The sequence below is a fragment of the Crocodylus porosus genome, unplaced genomic scaffold (genome assembly GCF_001723895.1).
Source record: "Crocodylus porosus isolate Cpor-Errol unplaced genomic scaffold, CroPor_comp1, whole genome shotgun sequence".
Lineage (NCBI taxonomy): Eukaryota > Metazoa > Chordata > Crocodylia > Crocodylidae > Crocodylus > Crocodylus porosus.
Window position 1 is genome coordinate 17468533 of NW_017728920.1, and position 25065 is coordinate 17493597.

General features: G+C 44.7%; 1 protein-coding gene across 4 annotated transcripts in view; it reads right to left on the minus strand.

Moving 5' to 3' along the window:
* RHOBTB1 (Rho related BTB domain containing 1) overlaps positions 1 to 24771 on the minus strand; it is a 78037-nt gene extending 53266 nt beyond the window's left edge. For 2 of the 4 annotated variants that reach the window (XM_019538631.1, XM_019538629.1), the window contains exons 1-2: positions 24276 to 24677; positions 19586 to 19686 (exon numbers count right to left, since the gene is read on the minus strand). In XM_019538631.1, the coding sequence (XP_019394176.1) occupies positions 19586 to 19618 (33 nt within the window). In that variant the 5' untranslated portion in view covers positions 19619 to 19686; positions 24276 to 24677. Of the gene's footprint in view, positions 1 to 19585; positions 19687 to 24275; positions 24679 to 24741 lie in introns of those variants that run through there. The other 2 variants (XM_019538630.1, XM_019538632.1) reach the window with 2 other exon arrangements.
* Between the last annotated feature and the right edge of the window lie 294 nt (positions 24772 to 25065).

The following is a 25065-nucleotide window of genomic DNA, read 5'->3' on the forward strand; positions in this document are numbered from 1 at the left end:
AGTCCTGCTGAAGCTGGCCACATGTGGTTGTGGCTCAGCTAAGCAGCAGGGACTCACGTGGGGGCGGCCCCAGCCCAGGCAGTTCTGGGAAGATCTGGTCATTTAGGAGCATGTTGAGGGGGAGCTCCCACCACCGCACGCAGCCTAGTGGAGGCCCTGGGGACCTGTGTTCCCTCCCTCACCTGTGCTTGGGACAAGATGGCTGCTGCTGTGGGCTGCCCACTGCACCTGGAGCACAGGTGGGGAAGTGGAATGCACCCCCCCAAGGCCTCCACTGAGCTGTGCCCAGTGGCAGAACCCCCCCCACAAGCCCCTGGACAGCAGATACTTCCAGACCTGACTGGGCTAGGGCCCGATGCCATGTTTATCTGGCTGCCGGGCAGGTGCCACTCAGTGCAGCTGCAGTACAGAAGTGGGATTAGCGCAGCCAGGCAGAAGACTTAGGGGCCCATGCCGCCCCCCCCACCTGTGCTTTGGAGGCCTTGGGGGTAGGGTGGAGAGGGGCATAGATGATCCTGGGGTGCCCTTTACTTCCAAAAAGTGAACTTCACTATAAAAAGGTTGGAGACCTCTGCTCTAGGCCAATGATTCTCAACCAGGATACTGTGTCACTCTGGGGTGCCCTGAGAGCCTTTCAATGGTGCCATGCAACAATTTGCACTGTTAGGTGTACAAACATGATTCACATGATAAACCTAGATATCTCAAATAGGAATTCATAAAGTTAAAACATTCTGATCTGTCATGGGGTTGCTGAGTTCCTTGCAACTGAAGTATTGCTCTAGTATTTTTCTATACTAAAAAAAAAAAAAAAAGTGAAAACTAAGAGCTGGCATTTCCAAGGAGAGGTGCCTTGGGTCTAAAAAGGCTGAGAACCACTAATCTAGGCTCTATCTTAACATATATAATAAATAGGTTTTCAGGAAATTAAAGAAGATAGCAGAGAACATTTGCACAATTTTTATGTCAAAGGAAATTAATCTATTAAGGATAAATCCTAATAGGTATAATAATGTGAACTATAATCCATTCCCACACTGCTACTTTGTACCCGCCTGGCTTCATGGAACCACTCTTATGTGGCCCTGGAATGGGTGCTTGAGTCTGCTGTGGAGGCTACTCCTGCTGCTGCGCTGCTTGGTTGTGTTCTCCCCAAGGGATACCCTGATACTCACCTGCCACATCTTGGATATTATGTTCAGTAGTGGGATTGCCTTCTGCAGGGGGGAACATGCCAGACATCACCTCCCGTGGGTGGTCCTAGGGCTCCACCTCCCCTACACCTGAGCCATAAACCAGCTTGTTGGAACAGCCGAACAATGGATAGTTCAACTTCACCTGGATGTCATATACCAATGCATCTCATTGTTTCAGGCCCTTGGTGGTCACAACAGTTTTCCTCTCCACTGCATGGGTTTATTTGGGGTAGTAAGGAGATCCTGGTGACAGGTCTGGCCTATTAATGTCCAGGGTCCCCGCGTGACCCCGGCCTGCTCGGTCCTCAGAGTGCATCCTGTGGCCTTCCTCTTGGGTTTTAGGGCTGCAAATGAAATGAAAGGGAAACAAAGAACAGAAACTCCAGGGTGGGGTCTCAGCCTGCTCCCCACTCACGTGTCCTGCATCCTTCGCCGTCCCTTCATTTGGCTACCCCGGCCTCTGGGGTGACAAGTCCCTTTAATTATGTCTCAGACCCCTCTGCTAGGTCCCTCTTCGGCCTCTCCTTGCAGCTGTCGGGACTCCCCTGATCGGCTCAAGGGATGATCTCTCAGCTACTTCCCTGCTGCAATCCTCTCAGCTGTTTCCACACCGCCAGCTTTTATCCCAGTTGGGTAGTGTTCTCTGATGACACCAACTGGCCACACTGGCCCCAGCTGCAGAGAAAAGTGGCTGACGAACCGCATGGGAGCTCTGCCCCTCTGCGGCTCATCCGGTGTGGCAGCACCTGTTGCAGATAAGTTTGCCCTCTTGTCGGAGCTTTTCTTGTTGTTGTGGCGGGGTGTCCCCACCGCGACCCACACTGTGGGAGGGGTCTCCCGCCCCTTTCTTGTAGTCTCCCTGGGACACACCTAACGAGAGGGGGCTACACTGAATTTTAGTCAGCTGGTCACCTGTGATCCCACTACATTTCTGTCTCTGTTGGTCCACATACCCAAAAGCAATTTCAGGCATCAGCTGGTGTGCTAATTAATAAATCCCTTATAAAATACCAATTCTGTGGGTGAAGTTCTAAGCAACAAGGGATTCACATAGGTACTATGCTACTCATTTGCAGCTGGATGCAGGGTCAAGGCCAGAGCAAGTGAAGCCATCTGACAGTTAGCAAGCCACACCCTCCAAGCATTTTTGTAATTCAGCCAATTGGCAGCAACTTGGTATCTACTCAAATTTACAGGCAATAAACCATTTTTCTTGCAACTCTGCTTCATAACCTCAAAGGGCTATGAATGAGTTGGCTGAGTAAAAGCAAGTTAAGAGAGGCACAGTATATGATTTACTGGGAAACCTTGATAAAAAGCATTTTATTGCAGTTCTCAAAATGAGCCGTAACCCCTGACATAATAAAGAGTATCAGATTACTTCATATTTTATTCATGCACAGACTGGCCTCACAGATGGAATACAGAAATGTTAACAGTGCTGGAATGGAAAATGAAGATGCATAGCTAGCCAGTATGTCTTTTTGGTTTTAAACTCCCAACCATATAGATACCAAATAATTATCTTAAGCTAACTAGTCTATTAAAATGTTGTTATTTAGACTGTAGTCCCCTTTACATGGCCATCTGATTAAAAACTACCACCTTATTTCTTCTAAGTTATGATTCAATGAGAATGAACTCCAGTCACAAAATATATTCAGTACAAGAGAACCTAGACTGTAAACAAAAGCAAAAAACAAAAATGCTTCCACAAGATGATTACAAAGCAGGTTTAAAGCACATAACAAACCTAGTTAACAGTAATAAACCCACAAAACACAAGAGAGATCAACAAAATTATCTCAGGCTCTTAGAAAGGAACAAAAAGGAAACAATAAAAAAGGAACAAAAGAAGGATATTACTTATGATAGAGATTTGCCCCAGGGTGCCTAACTGCTCTGTAATAGATCAGTGGTAGCCTAATGAAGATGTATTTAATTTCTCTTGATTCTGCACAGGACAGAGATTACAACAAACCAAAAAGAAAAGTGCTTTACAGCTATACAATTGAAAACTCTCAAATCCAATTCAGAAAGTAATAAATATTTTATGAAAAAATGCAGAGCAATTTTAACTGTATTAGTCTAGGTTTTTTTTAAAAAATCCTAATTACTGAAAAAGTATCTAGTTAGAAGCCTGAACAAATATTCAAATTAAAATGGGCTCTAATGTTGAATTATAACCATCAAGGGGTTGCAAACTTTATGGATTAACTGTTTCTAAACCAGTATAAGCAGCAAAAAGAGCTCCCACCCAGGCATATGTACAAGATGTGAGATTCTGAGGTTTTATAGATAAGATTACAGTAGTTAAATTTATTACATTAAGTGCATTAAAAAAGAACCAAAAGCATGTACTTGCTAATGAGAAAAAAAACACAGGTAAGTCACCAGGTTTTGAGTGAAGAAAGGTTGGTTATCTGCGAAGAGCAAGTGGAGCTAGTCAAAGCCAGTTACTGGGAACCCAAGACAGGAATCAGCAAACAACATGCATGAAAGAGACATAAATAAAGCCCAGGACCCAAAATATAAACAAGACTTCAGTGGTATCATAAAAAAAAAAAAAAAACAGGACTAGACAAAAAAAAAACATTGCCACTGGTTGAATTCCCAACAATGGCATTAGACAGAGATCAGTTGTTAGGACAACCAGAGTAAGATGCAACTGTGATAAAACAAACAGCATTTAAAAATGTACAAGCGTGTCCAGACAAGCCTGCATGTGCCTCCTGCAGTATCTTAAACTCCTTTAAGACACTACAAGAGGCATGTGCAGGAAAGAGAAACCGCACTGCAAATTTGCTGCACGGGGGCAAAATTAGACCCCTGGATATGGGGTCAAAAAAAACCTGCAGAGAAAAAAAGCAGGGCAGGCAACCAGAGGCTGGGTCCTTCAGAGATGCTCTGGTAGCACCCAGAGTATCTCTATAGTTGGCCCTTGCTCTGGTGGTGAAGCATGCTGCCTGCCAGTCCAGGGCAGGCAGTGTGCCAGCCACAGGAAACTGGATCCAGGCTCCAGTGCAGGCAAGTAGGGGGCTGGATGAGGGGGAAGAGGACCATAGGGGGGACCCCTGACTACTCTCCCAGCCCTCCAGATCCCTGCCCTGCCCAGCCCCATCCCCCGCCTGCCCCCCAATCCCTGCCCTGCCTGGCCCCATCCCGCCAGACTCCACAATTCCTGCCCCACCCGGCTCCATCCCGTCTGGCCCCGAAACCCCACTGATCCCCCACCCAGCCCCAACCCCATCATTGCTCCACCCAACCCCATCTCCCCGCATCACTGCCCTACCTGATCCCAGCCCTCCAAACCCCGCCATCGCTGCCCCGACAGCATCTCCGCAATTAAAAAAAAAAAGAACCCACCCCCATACTCACCAGCAGAAGAAGCAGCCATCAGAGGTAATGGGGCCCTCCCTGCACGGTGCAGGGCCAGGTGACAGCCCCAGTGGTCCCCGCCTAGGTGCTGCTGCCCAGGTGGGCTCTGCCAGGAGGCCCCAGAGCCCCCACAGCGATTGCTCCTGCAGTGAGTAGAGGCTCTTTTCCCCCAGCTGCAGTTGCAAGCAGGCAGTGTCCGCTGCTCCCAGGGTTGCAGCAGGGGTGGGCAGCCGCCTGCAGCTGGACAAGAGCAGGCCACTGGCAGCTCCAGGCTCTTCCTGGTGCTCTGCCTGTCTGCACCCCAGCCAGGCCTGCAGTGGCCCCGGGAGCTGCTGGTGCCAGCTGCCAGCACCAGGGCACAGTGCAGCCCAGCGGCTACAGGGAGCTGGGATCGGCCACTCCTGGGATAGCTGCAGCAGGAGCTGGGGTGAATGGGGACAGGCAGAGCCCCGGGGGGTTTGGGGCACAGTGCAGCCCAGTGGCTACGGGCAGCTGGTGCTGGTAGTTCCCAGGGCTGCTGCAGCCAGGGCTAGGGTGAGTGCTGCATGCTGCAGTGCCTGGGGCTTCGCTTGCCTGCACACATCCCAATCCATGCTGCAGTGGCCCCAGGAGTAGCCAACATGTCTCTATTTCTTACATTATATAGTAGGTTCACTTTATGTGAATCTGATTTATGTGGTGTTCTCCAGGAATACATGTACCACATAAATTGAGGGAAACCTTTACTAGAGTTTTTAAAGAAGTCTAATGGAGCCATCACAAGCTAGTGCAATTCAATGCCAGCTGGCTGCTTCCAGCAGAGTTCTTCGCAGGGTGTGGGAAAGCATGTGGAAAGACGAGGAGGCCAAGATGTTCACTGTCAACATAATGATTTGGGGTGAAAGCAGTAAGAGAGTGCAACATCATTCTGATGTATGGTGCCTAAGAATGAAAGAATTTAGTGTGAAAACCAGCAAGGATAAGAGTGAAGCAATGGTTTTAGCATGGAAGTAGTACCCCACAAACAGGTTTATGTTAAAAGAAATACTAAATGTGGTCAATGGATTTACATATCTTGTCTAAATGATCATAGGTGATGGAAGGATTGGAGATGAACTGACAAAAAGGTTGCAGCTTGCAGGGATTTCTTTTAAAGCATTAAAAGTAATGCAGAAATGTCCCAGGGAAGCAAAGTTAATGATGGACTGTGTGCGCCACATCCTGACTATGTCAAAAGGTTAAGAGACTTGGGTTCTAATGAAGAGGGATTTCAGCTTTTCACAAACTGCATGCTTAGGATGCTTTCTGAGAGCAAGAGACCTATGGAAAGATCACAAAAAAAGATGGGAAGATGAGGTAGAGAAAGATATTACAAGAGATGATTATGAGAGGAAATCACAGCAAAAATGTGTAGGGAAGACAGGAAAAGGTTAATGGAATTAGTTATTGCACCCAGCTCACCCAACATCTATGTAGATCGGGTACTTTAGAGGGGCTTTTTGGGCACTTTTATTCAATAGCTGATTGAATCAGCTTTAGCTAAAAGTGCCAACAAGCCTCACTGAAGTGCCTGATCTATACAGACGCTGCAGAACTGGGTCAAACTAACACACTGCTTCTTCTGGTAAATGGTTTTAAAAAAAAAGTCTGCAAGCAGGCAAAAAGAAAAGGATAACTATAACCAATATCTGAAGATTCAGAAGCACTTCAGAATATTTTGACCAAAATTCTGTTCTCAAACACCTGTATGCACTTCCTATTGAGTGCAATGAGAACTTCACTCTTCTCCAACAGCAAAACAGACTTTTGTCAGCTGCTCTGTGACAGCAGTTCAGGGTTGGTGCCAATAATGACAGAACACCTAAGGAAAATATCCAAGAATATTACCCATATTTGCTGAGTTGACATCAGAAAGTACTTGAGAAAAACATCAAGATCTTTCTGTGATACAGTTCTTGGGTCCTGGTTAGGCCATCCTTAGGTTATAGGAATCTGATTTAAGACACACAACCCCCCCAGTCCATGTTAGCTGCTAGAAGGCAAGAAGGTCTTATAAGTCTCCATGCTGTGTCCTGACAGTCTTCTTCCCTGTACACCTTAAAGGAAAAGGATCAAAGACCTTTCCTACCTCAAGCACAAAAAGGATATGACAACTTCATACAAATGTGAGTGTAAAAGTTTAAAGAAAAGGAAGGTGGAAAGATGGATGGATGGATATCTCTGCTTACAATTCTTAATGTTCTCTATTGGTCAAACATCAATAGATTTCACACCCCGCAATCTCTGAGCTTTCAGAAACATGGAAAAACTGTAGTTCTTAAACTCCCTCTAAGAGAAACTGCTGATCTACAGAATTCTGCTTCTTTTCACAACATGCTGGTTTCCTGATTTGGGCGGTTTCTGTACCGAGGACCATATATTAGGTCCACACACTCATCCACTTTATTTTAACAGGAACTAAAGGTGCAGCATCTTTTGACCCTTGATCATTATGATGGGACCGAAGCCTGTGACTTTAACAAAACAGAAATCCTTCCCATGTTTCTGTCAGTCTCCAATATACATTTTCTAAATTTTTCAGGTGCCCCATGGGCTGGATAGAATGGCCTGGTGGGCTGAACCTGGCCTGCAGGCCCATATTTTGCCTTCCCCTGCTGTAGAGAATAATATTTACCTCAACTTTTGCTTAGAGGCGAAGAAAAAAAAAAAGAACATTTTCAGAGGCTTCACTGAGTTTCTGGCATATACAGCTACTGAAAAAAATTTCTTGTGCATTTGTTTTCCTTTAAAAAGGCAGAGTCTGCCTCTGTTTGTTGAACATTAAGTGACATTTGTTATATTTTCCCCATTTATCATTTTGTGTTGGGAAGCTGAAATCAGTTGCTGTTTTCAGAAATCAGTTGCGAAATTCATTCACATTTTGATTAAGAAACAATAAGTGTACAGCAAGGGATTAAAGCAGGAAAATTCCCAATAGAGCTATGTCATCACAGAAATATTTAAAATTCTGAAAGTTTGGAAAGGGAGACTTTAGGTCAATGTTACTATCTTTCTTTTTACAGAAAAGTGCAAAAAGGTCCCCCAAAAGTATTTCTCACTACCGGACTTAAGGAAAGCATCTTTGTAAACAAGGTTGGACAATACTGAATGGGAACAAGAGAGACTCCACAACCCAGTCCATGATTCTGCACCCAGAAACCAGGAACCAGATTTTTTCTATGTGTTGTCCAGGTCCTGTCCTCTTTCAGCTCATGCCTCAGCATGGTCATACATTTCAATCTCCTGTTTCAGAAGCCAGCTATATTCACACTGATTAGATCTGATTAAAATAACTGAAAATTAGGGTTGGAAGTGACCTCAGGAGGTCATCTGGTCTAACCCTCTGCTGAAAGCAGGATGGTCCCAGCTAGATAATTCCAGCCAAGACTTTGTCGAGCAGGGCCTTAAAAACCTTCTAGGATAGAGATTCCACCACCTCTCATTAGCACTACCTTTTATGGCTTCTAGTGTGAGCTTTGAGATCCTTTGTATGGAAGCAGACTAAAGGAAAAAAAACAACCTTGCGTCTTCCCCTCTTAGACTATGTTCAGATGAGCACAGATGTGCGGTATGTGCAGACAGGTCTGCAGTGCCACACACCGTAGACGCAGGCATTCCCTGCACTCCTCCCTTGCCTTAAAAAAGTGGGTTGGCACATGTGACAGGAGCATGTGCTGCCCAAGACTGGGGCCTAGCTAGCTGGGACCACAGTTGCTGGCCCCAGCCTCCACTACCCCACCAGGGATAACCTGTGCTGTTGCTACTTGTCCTCGGGGAAACAAACGGCCATGCTTGTCTGGACATGGACTTACGGGCTACGCTTCAGCTGTTTTCAGCACAGCAGAGCCAAAAAAAAAAAAAAGACATTTCATAGACATTAGGGACTGGGAGGGACCTTGCAAGATCGAGTCCAGCCCTCCTGCCATAGGCAGGAAGTCTGCTGGGGTCAAATGATCCCAGCAAAATAAACATCCAGATACCTTTTGAATGAGTCCAGAGTAAGTGCTTGCACAACCACTGGGGGGGAGTCTGTTCCAGACCCTGGACACACAGACTGTAAAGATGATTTTTCTTATGTCCAGTCTAAATCAGCCTTCCACAAGTTTGTGGCCATTAGACCTTGTTATCCTTTGGGGAACCCTGGTGAACAACTGTATTTCCAGGTCCTGATGCATACCCCTTATACACTTTTGTAGGCTGCCACCAAGTCCCCCCTGAGCCTTCTCCTCTGCAGGCTGAAGAGACCCAAGTCCCTCAGCCTCTCCTCATAAGGCTTGCTCTCTTGGCCTTTGATCTTATAAGTGGCTCTCCTTTGGACTCTCTCAAGCTTATCCACGTTGCTCCTGAAGTACTGGGTATCTGAGTACTGGGAAAGCAAAAGTTAGCAAAGAATTGCAGCTGGCCAGATTTGCTGCCCATTTTTCTTCAACCTAAATATTATACTGACCAAGTTTGGAGCGTTAACAGGATGGGTGTGCTAGAAAGCTCACAGGTACTAACTTCTGCTGAAGGATGAGTACACTGCTATGTAACTATCAGGCCTACCTACCTCCTGGCCTTTCTCCCCTTGAGTGTTTATAACCAGAGGAGAGGACGAGCTCCCCTATATGAATTCACCCAGTTGATCACGTCAAGGTGATTTTTTTAAAGCACTTAATAGCCCCCCCTGGCACTTTTGTTAGGGGCTCCCCCAGGCAGGGGCACACAGCAAGTCTGCAGGAGCCAATGTAAGGAAGCCCCCAAGACGGCCTGTGCGGAGTAGCAGTACCCCGGGGACCTGCCAGGCTTTCCCCCTGGTCTGCACGGCAGTCACCGCCGCCTCCCGCGGCTCGAGGACAGAACGGCGGAGGCGACTCGAGGCTTCCCGCCCGGCGCCGAGGTAAGGCGCAGCCGGGCCCGAGGATGTCCGATGCCCCCCGGGACAAGCCAAACCCTCCCCTGCGAGCCCAGCGGTTGTCAGCGCAACCCACAACACTGCCCGGCCCCTGGGCTCCTCCTTGCCGAGCCGCGCCGCGCCGCTGCCCGCCCTTCCCTGGCCACGGACGGGAGCTAGCGGCGGCGCCGGCACCCCTCCGCTTCTGGCACTGAGCGCGCGCCGCGCCACCTACCCGCAGCCGCCGGGTGCCCCGGGTCGGGGGGCGGCTGCCGCCCCGCCTCTCCTCAAAGCGCGCAGCCGAGGCAGCGAGCTGGCGGCATGGCGCTGCCTCCCCCTGGCCGGGCCGGGCGGAGCGGGCTCGGCCACTGGTGCCCAGCTCCTGGCCGCGCAGAGCCGAGCTGATGCAGCTGGAGCCGCTCTCATCGTGACGTCGGCAGCCACCGTTCTATTTATAGCGGCTCGACCGGGTTTCATTCATGAAAGCGGGGCCGGTGGCTGCGCCCGTACGACGGGGCTTAGGCGGCTGGAGGCGCTCCAGGGACGCACGGCCGCCCCCACCACCGCCAGCCGAGCGAGGCCAGGCCGGGCTGACGCGGGGCCACATGCAGCGCTTCTCCTGCGCGGCCTCTTCGCACCTCCCGGCTTCACCCCGTTTCGCCTCCAGGCTGCAGCACTGGGAAGGGCGGCCGAGTGGCTGCGGGTACAGGCAAGTGCTTCACCGGGCAGAATTCCCCACCCCCTATCACTTCCTGCCCCGCCAGGTCGGAGCCGGCTGCTTGGGTGAAGTGTCCCAGGCCGGCCTCACAACTTCCGTTTCCACTTGGGTTTGGGTACATTCCCAGCTTTTGCCCAGCTGAGAAGGGCTGAGATCCAAGGGAGCACAGGAACAGGAAATAATTCCCACTGCAAAACTGTAGGGAAAAAAAAAAGGGGCAGGGAAGAGGGCAAAAACATGGCCCTCCTGCTTAAAGCTGAGCATTTGGCTCTTGGAAATATTGGGCTATCACATTTCCCAACTTGATGTACTGTAGATTTCACCTGGTTTTGCATGGTAATAACTGCATGAGTCCAGTTGAATCTAGTTTGGACAGATCAGTCCTGCTGCGACAAATTCGATTCCAGTTCAGACTGTTTCAAACCCAGTTCAGTCCAGCTCAATCCAGGAGGCCACTCAGGTCAGCCAGGTTTTGACTGGCTCAAACTGCATTTGACTAGTCTGAACTGGTTTTAACTGGCTTTTACCAGTTCAGTCCTATATGACTTAGTTCAGTTCAGTTTGAACTGGTTTTGATCTGTTCAGTCTGGTATGAACTGGTTTCAACTGTCTCAGTCCAGCTTGACCAGTTTGGCCTGGTTTGAACCAGTCTTCATGGCTCTGAATCTGCTTGGATGGAGCTTAACCCAGTTCAGTCCATATTGAACTCTTCAACAGGTTTGCACTCATTTTGACCTATTTGAACCGAGAGAGTTGCTGCTTTCAGTACAAGCCACAGAAGTGTATAGATGTTTAGGATTTTTCTCCCAGAGCAAAAATGGCTATCATGTGAGAAAAACAACACAGGAATAAGCAGGGTTAAATTGCTCCTGGAGTTTCTCCTCGGAAAGTGAAATTCTATACTATTTCCCTTATGAGAGAAGCTACAGCACAGTCCTCCAGCATCCCAGGGTGCTTTGCCCCCACTTGGATTTAATCCAAAAAAGGGCAGCAGGAGGAGGGAGGTGCACCCAGGGCTCATCTATAGGTGCTCCAGCCCCTGCACCTCAGTTCCTGATCCATGAGATTTAAATGCTGCCTTCACAGGCCAGCTGAGCAGGAGAGGAAATTTCAAGACTGCAGGGAGAAGAGGGTGGGGTGGGAAGGAGGGACCAGGACCATCTTGGGAAGCTATCCCTGCAGGCTTTACATGTTGTCCAGTTGGGTGACACACAAAGCAATTTAATGGGCAGGGAGCGGCATCCTGGGATCAGGGAGGCTGTCCCTGGCCCTGCTTCCCAACCCCTCCAGCTTCAAGTCATCTCATGTACAGCCAGCCCATTTGAGCTGCAGATGAGGCTATTCAAAACCCTGAGAAGGAGGCAGAGGACAGACTGTCAAGTTGGGCTCCCCTAAAGGTGAGGATGGCTCAGGGAATAACTGGTACCCCTTAGCTGGAGAGCATACCTGTGTACATCTCCAGCTAGGGAGCTGGAATACATATACGATCCAGCTCCTGGGCTATTTTTCTACATGAAAAAAATTCAGAGAAATTCTTACCAATTGAAATTAATGCCTGTCTATGGCCTAAAACAGTTTCCAAACATATGTCCACTTGTGCAATAGGTTGGTATATTATCCATTAATTTTTACCCATAAAATTTATAAAAAGGACAAAAGCCTTGAATTTTTAGATTTGTATAGAATAATATACATTTTTCTATATCTATATCCTTCAAAAGTCATTTCCCACCAATAAATCTTTTGCATTAATGGGCTTGTATTCAGAACATATCTTTCTCACAGCAAACCACTTATGCATTCATCACTGGCATTCTTTTTTAAAAATATATTTTATTGTACAGTCTGAATTTTCTCCCTTGATGGTGTCATAAGGGCAGAGCTCAGCATTTGATCTAAGAATACTTTTAATTCAATAACATCAACAGATCTCCACCAGCTACAAATGAAGCAATCCAATTAGCTGTATTCATTTCCACAGGATAGCACAAAATTCTCTTTTAATTTTCAGAGATCAAAATGTCCAAGACAAATTTGTATTTTCTATTTTATGCATTACTGACATTGAAAAAATGCTATCATTTTAGAATTGGTGTTTAAGAATAACATTATTTTGAAGAATTATTTATTAAGTTCTAAATGCAGTCCATGAATGAGGCATTACAGAATTCTCAAGATGTCAGACATCAAAACAATGAGCTGAAGTACCACTGCTTGCACTAACAACAAATATAAATCAGTCTAGTGTCTTAGCACCCCTTTAGGCTGGAAGAAATTTTATAACAGCAGAAAAGGAAGTTTTTCAGGGGGATATGCATTCCTTCCTTCTATCTCTTTGTCCAGGATGTTTCAGTAAATGTCGCATCCTGAATGAAGTAGCGCTTTTGGTACTTTTTAGGAGATATTTCAAGACCTTTCAGGCTTTTATAAGCTACTGTAGGTACCAAGAGAGCCTAGCTTTCTACATACATGGATATGCAATACCACTACTGCAGTATTTAAAAACTGAAATATTTCTATGAAAATTATTCCAGAGAAGGTATGTGCAATACTTTAGATAAGTATCTCTCCCCTTGTATACCAAGGCTGCTCTGGACTTGTTAATACTATGGTACTAGCAGTTCCTGTGCAAGATTTCTGCTACTGGATCTTTCATAAATGCAGGAAAAATTCAATGGTCAAAAATTAATGGTATAGGTTCTCTGAATTATTGTTAAAAGTTAAGAAAAGTAGCCAATAACTATACCATGTTATTCCAAACACTGCCAGATGCTTTCCATTGGTTTAACATACAATGCTGATCACATACATATGCATACACTTCAGTATGCAGCTAAACACTACGGCAGTACTATCTTGAGAAGAGAAATAGTTGTACATACAGTTTCTACTAAAGAAGCCCACGAAGAAGGCTCGAGTCTGCAGAGGGTCATGCTTTAATAGAATTTTAATCTATTTACTTTTAGGATGCCAGCTTATACTTCATCCCAGTGTTTAATCAGTCAACTTTAAGGAAGGGACCCCACCTAATTTACATCACCAGAATTTCTCCTCCCAGGAAACCTCTCTAAGCCTTATCAGCCCCTCTATATGAATATGCTTGAAAATTAACAGGTAGAGGCCAAAACTCAGAGCAAGACCAAGACTAAATTGCTGAGAGGCAGGTTTGCTTTGTTCCTAGCTGTTAGCCTAATGAAGTCCAAAGTCCAATCACAAAGTTGGCAGATTTAACTATTTAATGTTTAGTTCTCACATGGATTGAATTTACACATAAGATTTGTCCCAACTGCAAGTGTTGTTAGTTTAGAGCAATTAAGATGGGGGTCATGTCAAAACAAAACAACAACCTCCTAAGACTGTGTCTGTATGAGTAGGGATGTGCCTTTGCAGCAGCACACATAGTAGGGGCATGAATTTGTGCCGCTACTTTGTGACACTGTGTACCCCTGCCTGTGCACTTTGCAGCGGGCTCTATCTGCTGCAGATGGGGCTGGCTGGGACACAGGGTGTCCCACTGTGGGGCTATCCAGCAGTCAGCCTCTGCACTGAGGTACCCTGTGTCCCAGCCAGCTGGGGAGCAGCACAATGGAGCCATGGGCTGTCTGCTTCCCAATCTCTGCATGCTGCAGAGTCCCCACACTGAGGCACTTTGCACCCCAGGCACCTGCTCTGAGACTCCATGCTGAGGCATGTGGAGATGGGCTGGCTGCTCCCTGGTTTTGAGGCACACTGCCCCAGCACAGGACCTCTATGCCCCTAAGTGCAAGGGCTCCACAGTGAAGCCCCTATGCTGAAGCACACGGAGACAGGGGGGCAGTCACCCCAGGGCTGCCTGCTCCCCTGTCTTGAGGTAAGCAGCTGAATGAGGTGCAGGGGGTCCCCTGTCTCTGCATTTTCCCAGCACATACCACTTTGGTGTGCTTTGTGTGGATTTTTTCTTCAGGGTTTATTTGCTACCAGGAAACCCTGGTAGCAAATTTTGCCCTGGCGCTGCAAATTAGCAGCACCACGCATGGTTTAACGTTCAATATGTGCGGTTTGTGGCACATATTGCAAACCACAAGGAGGTTTGCAATGCCACAAACTGCATGTGCCTGCATGTCTGGATCCAGCCCTAGTAGACAGCATAAAAAAAACCTTAAAGCTTAAAACTCGTTGTTTACCACTCAGTATCTGCACTTCAAGTTGTATGCTATTTGTATAATTCTGATTACATAAACAAAATTTCTACTATTGAGTTTATACCTTTTTAGTTAAGGCAGCATGCAATCAGTATGCGAAATATGATGTGGTGGCTGAGCGCATGAATGTGAACTAATAAATCTTAGCAGAGTTCTGAACAATGAACAAACTATAAGAACAAGCTACTATGAGAGTTTTCTAATCAAACATTTGCTGTTTTGTCACTTGTCCTGGGAGTAAGGTTGAAATGATTCCCTTGTAGCATTCGAAGGTCACTAATTTTTCCCAGGGATTCTTGTTGCATCAGCATTTTCCAGCAGTTTCGGTAGTTTCCCATTGTATGAGCATCATATTTATTAGGATTTTACTAATGTGTCATGAAATAAAAAGCATGGTTTTTTTTCTTTACAATGTACTAAACAAAACTGAAACCAATAGCTCGTGTAATGCAACAATGAAAGTTTGCCCATTAAAGAAAAAAACAAACAAAAATCCCATTTTTGCCCATACTGTTTTTCAGTGGCAGGTATAGAAAATTACATACAGCATTTTAAGAGCAAAGTAATTGTCTTTTGCCATTGCAGAGAACATGCACATATCTAATAGCCACAAATGGGCTACTTCATCATGTGCACACATGTGAAATCTCCAACTCGGTGCTGAAATCTGTACTCAGACCTGACTTCCCATCTGGACCCTGTTATCCATTTATAGGTGACAACTGCAGAACAGTGTCATCTTGCGATGCACTTCTACCATCTATTTTGACCTTTCTTCACTAAATCATCTTTGGGCACAATCTTTCCTGGCATTTCAGGCCTTTAAAACTGGCTGTCTTTGCTTCAAAATAAGGAAGAAAATACAACAAAAAAACCCAATGCATTAGAACAGCATCTCTCTCTTTAATACCACACGTGCTGGCTTTCTGCTATCCTTGCACTAACTTGAATTCTGACCAGTCTGCACTTCACTCCTGCACTAATGACAAGTTTAAAATGGTCTGGTACGTTAAGACCCTCCTGTGCTGGAAATGGGAGTTTTATAACAGAAGAAAGGGGAGTTTTTCAGTGGGATATACAGTCCTTGTTTCTAGCTCTTCCTTCAGGATGTTTCAGTAAATGTAAGAGCATCCTGAATGTAAGCAGTTCCTCTGGTATTTTTTAGGAGATTTCAGAAGCTCTCTCTTTTCAGGCTTTTACAAGCAACTAAGGTACTAAGACAGCCCTTTTTATTCATACACAGGTATGAAATACCTTCAATGCAGTTTTTAAAAGCTGAAATATTCCTAGGAAAATTATCCCTGAGAAGTACGTGCAACGTTTAGCTATGCAACTCTCCACTTACATACCAGTGCTGCTCTGGTACTACACATTCTGGATTTCTGCTACTAGTTTCTTCATAGAAGTTCTCATGGCAACTGAGGAAAAATTCAGTTGTCAAAAACTAATGTTATGGGTTCTGAATTATTGTTAAAAGATAAGAACTGTGTCCAGTAACCATGCCATGTTTTGTTCCAAATACCAAGCCAGCAGTGCTGGATTAAACGGTAGAATCAAGGGCAGCTTAATCTAACCATCGTTAATCTTTGGGAAACAGCCTTGTCAAATACAATTTACTGTACAGCATCTCACTGCCACAGGAAAGAAAAGGTTCCCATCTATGGTCTTACAGCCTGATTCAGAATTTGCAGTAATCAGCGGAAATACTTCCAGTAACTTCAGTTGTTTCAGATGAGTTTTGTAACCTTAACCAAAATAGAAAATCTGAAGGTATTAATTACAACACGCAGCTCTTTAAATTCTCTGTTAACGAATGAAATGAGCAAAGTTATGCAATTTTTAACAATGACTACAAGATATCATTTAATCAGTGAAATGCATTAGTGCCTCACTGCTATTTTCCACTAGACTATTCTCCTCACTGAACACCTGCCTTAAAAACAGTTTCGGTAAACAAATTAAGATTAAAGCATTTCTTCAATGCTTTAATCATCTCCTTGAGAAGGGCATAGTCCTACACATACTTGATATGATTACAGATGAGTAGCAGTATCAGGGCTTTATCCTATGAAAAGCCTGCAAATTCAGAGTTAATCCTGAAACACCTGTTATACTGATCTGTTCTTCTGAAACCCGGAGTTTCACAATACACAGGGTCTGTCTCTATTAAGACCATTCACACGAGTTTAACCACATCAGTTTTTCCCTTAACATAGACCTTGTACTGGTTCAAAGCAGGAGCTAAATTCAGTATATTGCTGGACTGTATTACACTCCAGCAGTGCAACCCATTAGGAATTTACAACAGTGCATCGACATTGATCTAGTTATACTAGTATTAATTTTCCTTCATGTAGCCAAGGCCTTGAATCTCACACTTCTGAGGATGACATCATCTTTATTACATGGTGCAACAACATACTTTATTCAAGATCTTTGAGAAGTGTGTGTTGGAGGGCCATGCCTGGGTCCTGTGTGTGTGCATGTGCACGCATGTCCCAGATGCCTGGGTTTTATGTGAGAAAGTGTGCATGTGAGTGAATGCATGTGCATTAGTGTGTGGAAAGTGAGATGAGCGGGTGCATGTGCTGCATATGCATTTGTAAGGTGACTGGGAACTGTGCAAATGGTTGTAGAGCTTTTTGCAAGTGCCCATTTTCTGTGGCATGAAATAAGCAGGAAAGGAGACCAGGACAGGCTTCTAATTTTCAGACACAGAAAACATATTTTGATGGGTTATGTGCACATGCTAGCAGTATTCTCCTCTTCCTAATATTGCCTGTGGGGAACAGGTATGTGAAATGGCACTCTTCCTCCTTCACATAGATGCTGCAATCTGGGAGTACACTTCCATTCTGTTGTACACTCTACAGAGTCTCCACAGCTTATTGACATCTCTTACTACTGTCTCCATTATCTCCAAAGGGTGGCAATTTAGATTAGGAAAGAGATGTAGTTTTGAGAACTTTGGGGGCTACGCAAGTATGTTATATATTTGGATTAGTTGGTTCGGTGAGAGAAGAATGTTTGCTGTCTAAGGTATTTACACATTCACAACCATGTTACTCCAGCCTTTAGATATCCAAGAACAGAATTTTGACCCACAAGACAATTTAAGGCATTAACAGTAACAATAGCCATTATGGTCTGTTATTTAAATTGGTATTTAGGGACCTTTAACCAAATCCTAAAGAGTGCTCCAATGTCATTGTGGTTTCTTGTACTGATCAGTGAAGTCATGCTGGCAAATCAGCATGTATTACAGAAGTAATTTACTCATAAATCTATGTGATATGTCAATTAAAAAAAATGCTTCAAGTCAGTAGAAAGGACAAAATAAGTTAACCAAAGTCAGCTGAACCAACTACATCTATTCCTACACCTGAAGCAAGAATGTCGGTGAGCATGTACATTTTTAACATGTTTAAGCATCTAACAATTTTTATTAAAGTGTTTTCTTTATCAATAAGGATTTTTAGAGAAAGATACAAACATTTAGTAGTATGATAATTGCCTGAAAGTTTCTGCTAAGCTATATCAGAGTTGCAAGAGCAAATCAAACATTCCCCTCCCTCATTTCAATTTAAAATAGGGGAAGCCCATTTATTTTCACGTTAAGTTTCTAGCTGCACATTTATGGCCAACCTTGCGCTATTATTGTAGAAGTGGTGAAAGTTCCTTAATTATAGTGTTGCTAGTGGGAACCACTACTGCAAACAGACAAAGAAAGGAGGATTAAAGGAATCCAATTAATCTCAAGTGTAACCCAAATGGAACTAGTTCCACAGATAAATTTGTGTTGTGTTGCCCCAGAGATAAATTTGGCCCAAAATTACTTTTCAGAGAAGATTGGAAAGTATGTTTAAATGTTACCATGGATTCCTCTTTATTTAGGACCAAATTCTCTAGAGATGTGCAAGCATGCGAGATGACCACAAAGATGTGTCTACAACAAAAAGGCCTAGAACATGGCATGTAACTATGAAGTAGAACCTATAAAACCACAAGAATTGAAGCAAATGGCAGATGGAAAGGGTTACATGACCCAAATGAGAAAGTGATTTCAGACTGACTTAGGTATGTATGGCCTTAAATCAAACTTGTGCCTCTCACATACCATGCATGTGGGTACCTATCTGATTTGGGGCCCCTTTGGGAACTTGCCCAGCCTTTGGCAAACTGGTCTAAACTGGGGCCCAGGAAAGATAGGAACTTTTGTCATGCTGCAATTAATTTAAATCTACTTTCAGAAGTGTCCTCTAATTGTGTGTTCCTATTATGGCAAATATTAAAACATGAGGCATACAGGCCCTTGCTTTTTTAAAAAAAGTGTTAAGCAATGACAGTTCTAATTAATAATAATGAGACGCATGGCCCCAAACAAAACGAGCAAACAAACAAAAAAAACCCAGGAACTGAGCTTCTCAAGTTAGGCACCTAGTTATTTAAATTCTCCAAATTAATGGGAACTTGAGAATTTTCCCTTTAAGTCTCTTAGTTCTTTAAGAGCAATATTATCCTGTAAATTACCAGTGTGTTGGGTAATTGAGATAGAAAGGAAGGAGAGATGGAAATATGGTGCATGTAGCAAGGTCCTGTTACTTCCATGAATTGCATAGGAAAGAAGAAAATACTACTATTTGCTTCTATTAATCAGTTTTTCAGATGAATTACATTGGGATGAATCAAAACATTTCACAATAGCCATTTATATATACTGTGGTATGTAAAATTAAATATTGGTTTACAGAACTACCTTTATTTCTTTCGTACAGTACTACTACTGTTAATTTTTTTTATTTTCTAAAATGCATACAGCTGGTCATCAGGGATGTAAGAGGTTTTGAGTGGCTTGCAGGCCTCCATAGTTAAGTAATAGCTTTCAATACAGAGAACTATTTCAAAGCATATTGAAGTTGCTTGAAGAGATGCCCATCACTTCAGTGGGCCTTGAACAGGACTCTGAATGCTAAATACCTTTCCTTATAGTGGGTACACTTTCTTTGGATGTTGCCGAAATGCCATCTGCCAGCAGATTTATTTTGAAGGTTTTGTTGTTTTCTAAATGCCCTTGATAAATATATTCTCTAAACTGCTTTAGAAGATATATGTCCCAAGACATGCAATAGACTTCAATAGACAATTGCAGTCTATTGTCAATAAACTGCAATATACACAGTAAACTAAGTGAGAATTTATATTTTTTTCTGGGAATACTCACTTCACCAGAAGAGAAAACAGTGTTCATATCCATTGTAACAACTTGTTCGAAAATGCACTTGTGTTATGCAGCCTCTCCTCTGTTTCTTTAGTGTAGTTCCCCTGCAGAAAAAAGTGTGACATAACATGGTCAGGCTAAACAATATCATACTCTGTGCCAATGGCATCTCTAGTGATTTATTGCATCTTGGAAAACAAACCTATCCTCTTTTTGATGGAAACAATATTTTTAACCTAATTAACCTATGCTAATGTAGGGTGACCTGATGTCAATGCTAACTCAGTTTAACCACTAGAGCCACCTGTTCTTGAGAAAAAAAGTGAGTAAACACATCAGCTGAATGCATCTGTGTAGTGTGTATACTTATTAAGTCAATCAGAAGAAACTAGATAAAGTAAACTGGCAGCATGCCATTTTGAAATAAAGTCAAGAGACAGATATATGCTCCACCTTAGTGCTTTTTGTGAAACCTGACACTACTATATCAAACTGCTGCACAGGGAAATTAGATCGTTATTGTTTCATCGGTAGTAGACTTCATGGAGTTTTTCTGTTCTCCACCTTAACCCTTGTAAGGGATTATACTTTTAACCTCGAAGAGGACCTGGCAGTAAGCCCGACTTGTGGTGAGGTTCCCTTTTAGTCTGCCTTTCCCTGGAACATAGAAGGGGGAGAGCCTCCTGATTCTACACAGGCTGGAGCATCTGTATTGCTTTTAGCTTTTGTCCAAGATTTAGTGAATTATAGAAAAGCAGCCTGGAGATGGCATTCAGGTCACAGTAATCCAGATGTTTGTCATCTAGCAGGAAGAGCAGAAATTTTCCAACAGCTAAAGCTGGAAGCAGCAAATTTTCTGCCTTTATACTATCCTACCAGGAAGTCTCAACACATCAAACAGTATAGTAGCGTAACCAGGGTAGGCAAGCAGGACACCCAGCCTGAATGCCAACTTAGCCTGGGAGTCTTTGCTATGCAGACACAGGGCTGCACTAAGCTGTAGAAGCCAGGCAGCCCTACACCTGATAGTGTAGGGGAGCAGGGAGCAACATTGTGCCCCCTATGAAATTTTTGTAAGCAACGCTTCCCCCACATTCCCTAGATCTGCTATGGGGCAAGAACAGGGCACTAGGGGCAGCCCACACCATGGGAATGCTGCAACTGCCAGGCAGACTTGCTGCACACAGGCTGCAGGAACCCCGGGGTGCATATTTATGGGAGTGGAGCTGCACCTCCCATAGCAAAAATCCTGGGGAGAACAGGAGGTGGGGGGCAAGAGATAAGCGTTTTGTGCCCTGCCCCCACCTATAAACTAGAGCACAGGGCTGCCTGGCTTCTATGGCTGGGTGGCATGAAGCTACACCTGCATAGCAAAGAACTTGAGGGAAGTGGGGGAGAGGGGCAGGAGATTCTGGTGTTCCTGCTGCAGCTGGTATACAGCATGCTTGTTCTTCAGCTGAAGCATCATCCGTTGCTCATACTACTAACGCAGCAGCTGCAGCTGTTCCTGAAGTGCAGAGAGAGCCGAGACAGGTAAGACTGTCCCCTCTTCCTGCTCCAGTGGGAAGCACTCTGCTAAGGGCACTGTAGAAGCTTGTTAAACCTCTGAAATAGTATTCAGAAGTTACACAACAGTTTGGTAAGTGATGACAAAAGGCAGGCATCTTCAATTCAAGAATTGTGGCCTGCATTGTTTTTCTGATCAGCAACATCTGCAACTGCCTACAAGGGAAGCTTTTGGTCTGAAAGGCTATATCCCATGCTTATGAAGGCATTGGATATATCCATGGAAAGCAAGATAAAATGCTGCGTGCCACTTGAGAAGTAATTAGCTCTGCTGCCACTAATACACATCACCTGTCCAAATAACCTCACTGTGCAAACTACTGCAATCTTGCCAGCATATCCAATACATCTTTCTCCTCTCTCCATGTGTTCATTATCAAAAACGCAATTCCCCATGACATTCTTTAAATCACTACCTTCTCTGAAACTCAAACAAGTGCACAAAAATAACATACAATATGATCTGGCATGCCTCACTCCTGGCTTATCAGATAGTCCGGTTATAAAATGCATAGTTGAATTACACACAAATATTATTTTATTCCCTTTATTCCCATATATTGCCCCATTTCTAAAACAGCTGTTACCAATTCATCTGTTCCTGAACATGTGTTTTGTTCAGGAACTCAATATAGCCTTAGCTGTAACAGCTGATGAGCAAGCTCATTGTCCAATGTAGCCCTGAACATGAGATCCTGAACATATATCCCTGTATTATGTAAGGTTATTTGCTTTTTTCTTCGCAAAGTCTTGCTTACCAGTTTTCTAACTATCTTCCTCCAGTTTCCCCTTAGTGACATCCATAGGTATATTAGATTCATTAAAATTCTATTTGATCTTAACTCTACAAGTTCCTCCAGAAACATTTAGCTCATTCAGAATTTTTTTCAGGAATAATCAATAATTATTTCTATTGCTGTCCTGCTAGTGGCCAAATTAAGAATCCCCTACTTGCAGGAGCAAGATGGATTTTAGCTGTTACGCTGTTTGTAAGTCAAAAGTCAACTCAGTTGTTAAAGTGGATTTTTTATCATAACTATTTTCCTTCAACTACAATCTTACCTGCTTGTAAGACACTACCCAATTATCTTAAGGAAATAGATTTACAATGAAAGAGGGTAAAAGCAATCCTGTTGGGGCTTCAAATGAGAGACAGGCTGATCATGGTAGTGAGCCCGATTGCACTTTCAAGAGCCATAGATCTCCCCCTCCTTTGTAAAAGTGAGAAGTCTGCCACCTGAGTAGCACCCAGCAAGCTGTATTGTGTGTTCTGCAGGAGGAAAGGTGGTAAGTAGGAAGCCAGGAGAGAATGGGACTGGGTAAGCCAGGCCTGCAACTACCTCATCCTAGCCTTGTAGAGCTCAAGGTAGAAGCAATTCATCAGCATTATGAGTCCTTCCCCCATCCATAGGGGAAATCTTGTGGGGGAAGGGTAGGGGTGTCTTGTGGCAGTCACCATTGATGGGCCACTACTAACACAGAAACACAAAAATCTATATGCAGTGCTTGGCTTCTGGGTTCAATTCAATTCAAAGGGTCCTCTGGTCAGTGTTAATCTAGGACATCACTAGGTTTGTGTATAAACCCAATGGTTTGCTCTGCAGCAGGGAAATTATTCTCTTAATGGAAAGATAGGAGTTAGGTCTTTGTCCCTCAGTATTTAAGTTTTAACAACACGGCCTTACCCAAGGTTTCCCTTCACACAAAAACCCACACAAATTATTGGATTACTTGCAGAAATGGCATTTGAGTTGTGGGTCTCCTGAACAGAAGCTAAAGCATGACCCATCCAACCACCAGGAAAGGGAAAGGTCCTGGGATTCCTATGAATATGCTGTACTTGGAACCTGTACGTGTACTCAATACTGACTTTCACCTAGTTGGGTGCATTATAAATTTGAAGTTCCACTTTCTTCAACTATAAGAAAGTATGAGTTTTTTCTCCATCTCCTAACACACAACTCTTTCTTCGGAGCCTGCTGACAACTGTAAGGAACTAGGGAGGAAGAATAGAAGTCTTTACTACTCTCCCCTTCTACAGAGTCTGATTTTGGGGGGTTGTGTTCTGCTTCTTAGTCAATAACTTTAGCCTTTGGTTCTGCTTCTGCATCTCACAATTTTTCCAAAAATCAGCAGCACAATATTGATAGGATTCCCAACAGTTTCTCTTAACCTTCTCAAAGGCTTAATATTGAAATCAACCAAAAAAAAAAAAATCTTGTTGATTCCATTTTTCTGTTTTCTACATCTGCTGAACTGGAGCAGCCTGTTTGAAAAAAATCACAAAGATGGCACTGAACTGTTTGCATTTGGAAGATTATCTTCACAGCTATACCGTCTGCTTATTTAAAATAAACACAGAGATTGAGGGAATCTTTACCAGCTGCTGCTGCACAATCAGAAGCACAAGTAGATTTTCCATGCCCTATCCAAAGCTATAACCCTATATTTCTCTCCAAACTACCTGTGTAATTAATAACTTGTTTGGAGCAACAGATAAATAACTACCTTGCGCTTGGCTGCCCCGATCACAGTCCGCCTTCTCCACCCCCAGTGATACTGATAAGCCAGCTTTACTGTATGGATGGCAGACAGCATTCATGGAATACAAAGATCCATCAATACTTTAGGGAAAAATCCTTCCAGGGCCAGGAATATGCTGTTTTTGTTCATGCACTGACGGCTACTCCACTAGCATGTAAACACAAATCAAGCACATGCTAAGTTACAGCTGTTACCATGTTTCAAGCACAGCCTCTTTTACAAGTACCTAAAGAATCTATTAAAAGCAGGGTTTGATTTTCACCGTGACAGCTCCTCATCCATATCCAGAACATAAATATGCTTAAGCCCCGACTCTCAAATTCGGAGGATGTTCATAGTACCAAAAAGGATACGGCAGACAAGAGCAGAGAAAAACCCCTCTCCCATCCAGAAGCTTTTCAACAGCATCACATCAGTGAATAACTGATTGAACAAGTAGACCAACTTTTGACACAAAGACAAAACAAAACACATAGCTTTATAGGAAAAAAGTTGTATAGCAAACAATTCTGACACACACGGTCTTAGATTTACTAGCCAAAAAGACCCTAGACATTGATTCTCAGCTTTCTCTCAGAGGTACCTGTTCTTCACATTCCTCCAACACTGCCTCCTTGTCTCACCCAGGGCAGTCCAACTCGCCAAGCTCCTGGGCCACGCCAACAAGACTTTTTTTTTGTCTTCAAAGCCTGACCGAGGCAAGATCTGCCTCTAATGCGGGGGGAGGATGCTTCACGAGCGCAGCATCCACGTGAAGACCTGGGACTTCAGCCCAGCGCGCCCGGAGCAGCGTTTAAGAAGAATCAGCTGAAAATAAACGACAAGCCCTGATCTTACAATCTCTTCCCACTTCCCCCGGCTGCTTTTGCCCCAGAGCGCCAGGACAGTGGCAGAGAGGAGATGTCGCCGGTTGCAGCAGATCTGCTACGAGGCAGCGGGGCGGCCAGAGCTGGGCCGCTCCCCCAGCCCTCTCCGGCTGGGCCAAGCACAAGCCCGGGGGCAGATCGCTCCAGGCGAGGGGGGCGGCGGCTGTACCCGCAGTGCCTCACCTGAGCGAAGCCGTACAGCTGTAGTGGGCGGACGCGCTGAGAGCGGAGCGGAGCTCTGCTCTACCCTGCCCCCGGGCTGGCCTCCCGCTGGCAGCCGTCACGTGACCGCCGGGGCCGGGGCGCCACAAGTTGCTGCCGTTACTGGGGGCGGGGTCAGCGCGGGTGATGCTCTGCTCCTTCCGTCCCTCCGTGCCGCTGGGGCGGTGTCAGACCCCACAGCAAAGGCTGCAGTTCCTAGGCACGAGGCAGGGGCCGAGCGGGAATGGGCGGAACCCCTAATTCTGCTCCTGGCACTCCCCGGTCGAGTATCCTGCCCCTCACGCA